The following is a 5,979-nucleotide window of genomic DNA, read 5'->3' as shown; positions in this document are numbered from 1 at the left end:
CGACCTGCTCACTGAGAGGCGGCAGCTCTACGAACTGTGCCACCGTGCTGCCCAGAGGTATATCATTACAAGAATTATTATTGATTTGTAATAAAATTAAAATAAAAAAACTTTAAAAACACTGAACAAGCATCTTGCCCATCTTGGCTCAAACTCAACGCTCAATAATTTGGCACATAAAATATGAGCATACCACTGGAATAGTTTTACTGAGATTATAATGAAAACATTGCACTCTGACCCCGGCGGTGTATAACAAAGACAGAAATAACCTACCGTTTGAAAAATTAAACCAGAGTGGAAGAGCCAGTTTACTATGCTGCATTTAATGACCACTTGTAAAGAATTATAATTGGACTATATCAAACAGTCCATTTTTAAACTGTATTTTGAACAAGGTTGTAATTCTCCGTGTAAGAAGGCAGCCTGAATGGCTAAAATGAAGCAAAGTTGTTGATATCACAGAAACACCCATCCTAAACTCAAAATAAAGATTAATTCTTGATTTTTGCTATTGTGCAAGCTTGATTTGGATGCATTAGTACATCTAAATTTCCCATTATTAATACCGAATAAAGAACATTGGAAATGTGAATAAAAGCAAGAGTCATTCACATGTGCTTAGTCATATACTTGGAAACAACAAACCTGGCTTTGTAAGAATGTGATGTGGCGTGTGTCATTATGACATCATTATATTATTATTACAGTAGTCCCTCGTTCATCGCGGGGGATCTGTACCATGAAAAACATCGAAGTAGGAATAGTCGTACGAGTAAGTAGTAGTTAATTTTATTATATTTATATATATATATATATATATATATATATATATATATATATATATATATATATATAAGAGGGATGCGCGATATTAGATTTTTGGCCGATAATCGATACCAATACTTTTTTTTTCCTAGACCTACTTACAGGGACTACACTGAGTTCTCTGCTGTGGAATTAAAATACTACATTATTCTGCACGCAGACACCAAAAGGGGGGACTGAAAATGATGTAACACTATATAAACACTATATAAATAAATTATATATATATATAAGAAAAACGGCGCCTTTTATATCAGTGAGTTATTTTGAGGGAATGGCCGATATTTAACTTTATCGCCAATATCGGCCGATACCATGCCAAGAGCACAGCACGTCATGAACTCAGCTCTCTGCCACGCCCACTTCCCCGCTGCAGAACGGCGTTCGACAAATGAGGGAGGAGGAGAGAGGAGGAGCTGCAGGAGACAGTTTCTCCTGCTGTGTGAGCAGCACACAGGTGCTAAATAATTTAAAATAATTTATTTTAAATAAAAAAAATCCATGCTGATCATGCGTCTCATCCATCAATCAGCCAATTGTGTGTCATGTCCAATCTTATTTTGAAAAAACGCGAATGAGCGAAGTAGCGAGGAACTACTCTAGTTCCTAAAATTGATGCCGTCTTCTAAATTTCAGTATACGTAGAAGAACTGCATGACAATAAAACAAGGACTTTCTTGGAAGCACAAAATTCACTCCTTCAGAGCCACATTTAGTAACCACTTCAAGCGTTTTTAATATTTTATCTCACTGGAAAATTTGACTGAAAAGAGCTTTGCAGCAAAATAAATCAACCAGCATTAAGGTAAAAAGGATCGACTGCAGACTTGTTTCATGTTGTTTCATCAACACTCCTAAAAGCTGACATATGCCACAGGGAATACACAAACAACCCAAGCTAACCAATCACAGCTCTTCCAGGTCCCCGTAGTCCAGATTTCTGAGGAGGCAGGTTGTTGGTACTTCTGGTAAAACTGACAAAAGGTGTAAAGATCCAGACTGATAGCAAGAAAGCTGTTTCAGGCTTCAAACTGCCAAATGTTAGAAAGTATGAGAAACAGAGTCTATGAAAATGGAAATACACTATGAAAGTACGAGTGTAGGCAGAGGTTAAAGGTCATCATCACTGCGCTCAGACCACAAATAGTCAGGAAATTGCTAAAAACTAAACAGCAGAAGCTGCTTAGGGATACTTATCAGCAAATTTCAGAATAATTTGTAGGGATGCACGATATTGAATTTTTGGGCAATATACGATATGCCGATATGTTGATACTTATTTGGCCGATAACCGATACCAATACAAATATTTTTTTCTCCCTAGACCTACTTACGCAGACTACATAGCTTTCTCTGCTGTGGAATTAAAATACTACATTATTCTGCGTGGTCTTTGTCATTTTGACCTGCTACCAAATGCAGATGCCAAAAAGGGAGATGAAAATGATGCAACACTTCAACTTGGATTATGTTTAATGTCAAATTTATTCATGACATTTACTCGAACACAATGACAACACTCAAATAGTGCAAGTTTGAAAATTTTCACAAATCTAAACTCAATGACGCACGTGAGGTCATAAGCGCCTTTTATATCTGCGGGTTATTTTGATGGAATGGCCAATATCCGAGATTTTACTTTATCGCTAATATTGGCCGATAACGATACCATGCTGATAATATCGTGCATCACTAGTAATTTGCCTTCATCTTTAATTACAATATTGCAAAATACATACAAAAGTATTTCCTTTTATTGAATGAATCAACTTCTACAGCAATTTTAAATATGTGGGAGCTGCTTTGTTTTTACACTCTTTGGCTTTTAAAAATGAACCATCCAAAACTCGAAAATTTGTTTTTTTTAAGCACTGATGCAGTGTGAATACAGAGTGCTATCGAAAGTTGATCAAATTTGTTGAGAACGCTAAGTTCAAACAATCACAACAAAAGCAAAAAGCATAGAACACAAGCTAAAAGCTAAAAAGCAGAACAGTAGCAAAAAGCTAAAATAAGAGTATCAAAACAGGAGCAAATCACGTTAAAGCTAAAATTTGCCAAGCAGATGCTAATAGTAGCAAATTCGTAGTTAAACATAAAATGAATGCTAAAACTAAAATGAGCAAAACAGTAGCTATAATTTGCTACTAACAGCTACGAGAAGCAGAATGATATCAACGAAAACGTGTAAAACCATAGCTAAAACCTCAACGCAGCAGAACTGTAGCTAAAAGTAGCAGAAAAGGCTAAACTCTAAAGCAGCACAACAGTAACTAAAAGCTAATCATCAGGGAATTCCCTAACACTGAACAGTACTGAGCGTACCTGAATAAGCCACACCCACTAAATTTAAAAAGAAAAAAAAAACGACATATAAAGGCTGCACTTGTGTATAAGCTGCAGGTGTCCACGTTGAACAGCTACTGAGAGATGTGCAACTCTTGTTGTAGATCAAGAATCAACCACCAGATGGCGTTTTATAGCCTTACTGTTCAACACAGAAACAGAATGAACCCCACAGGTCTTCATGACACCTACCTCCCTCACTCATGGTTACGCTACTGAATGACCTAACACAAACTAACACATAATGGACACATAAGCTAGGCTAACAAAAACAGACTAATCACTAAAAGAACAATGTTAAACAGCTAATCGAAATGATTAACAACAAACATAAATTCTACCCACAATCCCTCCCTGAGGCCATGTGACCAACAGTCAACCGCAGTAGAATGCTACAATTCGTACTGATAAACAAATGTGTACAGATTTTTTTTTTTCTGAACAGTGCTGGCAACACAGCTGGTAAAAAAAATACAGTAGCCTACCAGGAAGTCATCGATCACCATCTTCATCTTCCTCCTATGCACTGTGCCCCCCTCTCTAGGGGCACAACAGGAAGGGGAGGAGAAGCCAAGTTCCCCCCTCTCTGTTCTGTAATTTCATTGGTCAGATTTTTGTTTTAACTTTATTTATACAGGTAGTCTCATTGAGTCCTGAGGACCCACCCCCCAGAGAGATGTGTATTGGGCAGTTATGCGAGCGCCCGGGTGTAACGAGGCTAAATGTTTTGGCTGCATGAAGCTCATTAGACTTTAAAAAAAATGTTTTTTTTTTTATTTATTCATAAATTAGCTGCAGCACTGCAGCGGTGTTCAAAGCGTGTGAAAAAAGTAGTGGCTTATAGTTTGGAAATGACGGTAGATAACGGCTATTAGGAGCACAAGAAGACAAAATGAGTGCTGGCAACAACAAAAAAAAGTAAAAAATGAAAACTTCTAACAGGAAAACAGTTGTGTGTATGCTGACTCAGCGTTTACACAAACACAAGACTTTGATTATATTGTAAACAGCTAAAAACCATGAGTCAAATCAAATGTGAGATGGGTGCATTAGGTGCCAAGGTCAGGACGACTGCATCTGATGAAACTCCTGCTCTGCTTTAATGAGCCAGAACTACACTCTGTCTGAAGATCCTCTGGGACTGCGAAGAGCCCATGGGCCCAAACAGACTTGGATTGAAATTAGCAACGACAAACAAGGCAGCCAACACACAATAGTGTTCACACTGAACATTTAAAGTTTCTCAAGACAGCAGAACTAATTAAAACACAGAGGCGAGTTCAAAGCACGACAGGACTCATTGGCGTATCCGTCGCATGCAGCCAACACCGACAGGAACAGCAGCAGCGAATAACGAGTGTTGTGAGAACAGCCGGACCAGGATCCTGTTGGTCTTACCTGCTGACTCCAGCAGCACGTGGTAGTTCGTTCCTTTCTGAGTGGGTGTGTCATCCTCTTCCTCCGCCCCCTCTGCCTCCTTGTAACGATCCCAGTTTGACTCCAACTTCCTCCGGGAGAACACCTCCATTCCATCATCTTCATCTTCATCCTCAACCTTTTCTCCCTCATCTCGGTACTAAAGGAAAACGAAATGGAAAAGGTGCCATTTCCATGATGATGTGTTGCAACTCTAGGGAAACATCATTACTAGGCCTGTCGCGATAAACAATAAATCAATTAATCGCATTATAAATGAAAATTATCGACTTCATTTTCGTTTATTGGCTATCATTTCTTCGTGTCGCTCTCTTTCTACTGAAGATGACAAAAAGCTCAACTCCGGTGCTCTTCACCGACCCCTCCCTCTCTCTTTAAAATCTATTTTTACCGTCCAAAATTGCATTTTTAGATCGTTAAAAGCAGCTAAGCTAACAGGCCGACCTCGGGGGAAAAATGTCCGTCTCGTCGAAGCTCCAAAATTCACGGTTAAAACCCGTGCCTTTGTGCAAAAAGTTGTTTTTCTCTGCAAAAAGAAGCTGAGAACTTGTTTACTGATTTTTTTTTAATAATTAAAAGCTTTGTGTGATAAATGCTATGCTAACGAGCTCAAACCACACCGAGCGGCCGCCAATTTGAGAACTGAAGAGAGACAACCCATGTCACAAGGAGCCTCCCTCCCATTTTTCTTAAGGAGACACGCTGCTCGCTCCCTCACTATCCATCCTTCGGTTTAAACTGTCTTATACTACCACCCGGTGGTCAAAAAAGGTACTACATGCAAAACAAATCAACATTTCTTCTTCAATTTACAATAATTACTAATTATTGTCAAATTTCAAACAATATTATCGTTTATCGCAATAATTTCTGAGACAATTAATCGCCTAGCAAAATTTGGCATCGTGACAGGCCTAGTGGCAGCCATGTTAAACTGGGATGACTCCAAACGTTAATCAGTTATGCATGTGCCGTATTTTTCGGATTATAAGGCGCATTAAGCGAGGCAAAACAGTCAGATAAGTCAAACTTTATTCAACTCATTCACAATAACCACATAAAATCGGTTCGAGGTCAGTGAGCACAAACAGAATTAATACAAAAGGCGCACCTGATTATAAGGCTCACTGTCAATTTTTGAGTAAATTAAAGGACTTAAGTGCCTTATAGTAAAAAAAAATACAGTACTGCCATTGATTACTTAAGAGAATTTCATCAAATTCCATCTGGTGGCTCAGATGACATTTTATTAACAATGATGATGGCAAAGTTTTAAAAATAAATCTTGTGTGACAAGTTAAAGCTTGGAGCACGTGTTCAGAATGACTCAGCTACTACTACTAGAAATTTAGCTAAATATCTGCAAGA

General features: G+C 38.3%; 1 protein-coding gene across 1 annotated transcript in view; it reads right to left on the bottom strand.

Annotated features, from left to right (window-relative positions):
* aven (apoptosis, caspase activation inhibitor) overlaps nucleotides 1–5,979 on the bottom strand; it is a 53,117-nt gene that overhangs the window by 45,298 nt on the left and 1,840 nt on the right. The window contains exon 2 of the mRNA XM_037685924.1: nucleotides 4,573–4,750. Within this exon, the coding sequence (XP_037541852.1) occupies nucleotides 4,573–4,750 (178 nt within the window). The remainder of the gene's footprint in view (nucleotides 1–4,572; nucleotides 4,751–5,979) is intronic.

The sequence above is a fragment of the Nematolebias whitei genome, chromosome 12 (genome assembly GCF_014905685.2).
Source record: "Nematolebias whitei isolate Nwh7 chromosome 12, NemWhi1, whole genome shotgun sequence".
Lineage (NCBI taxonomy): Eukaryota > Metazoa > Chordata > Actinopteri > Cyprinodontiformes > Rivulidae > Nematolebias > Nematolebias whitei.
This window is presented reverse-complemented; position numbering and strand designations above follow the sequence as displayed.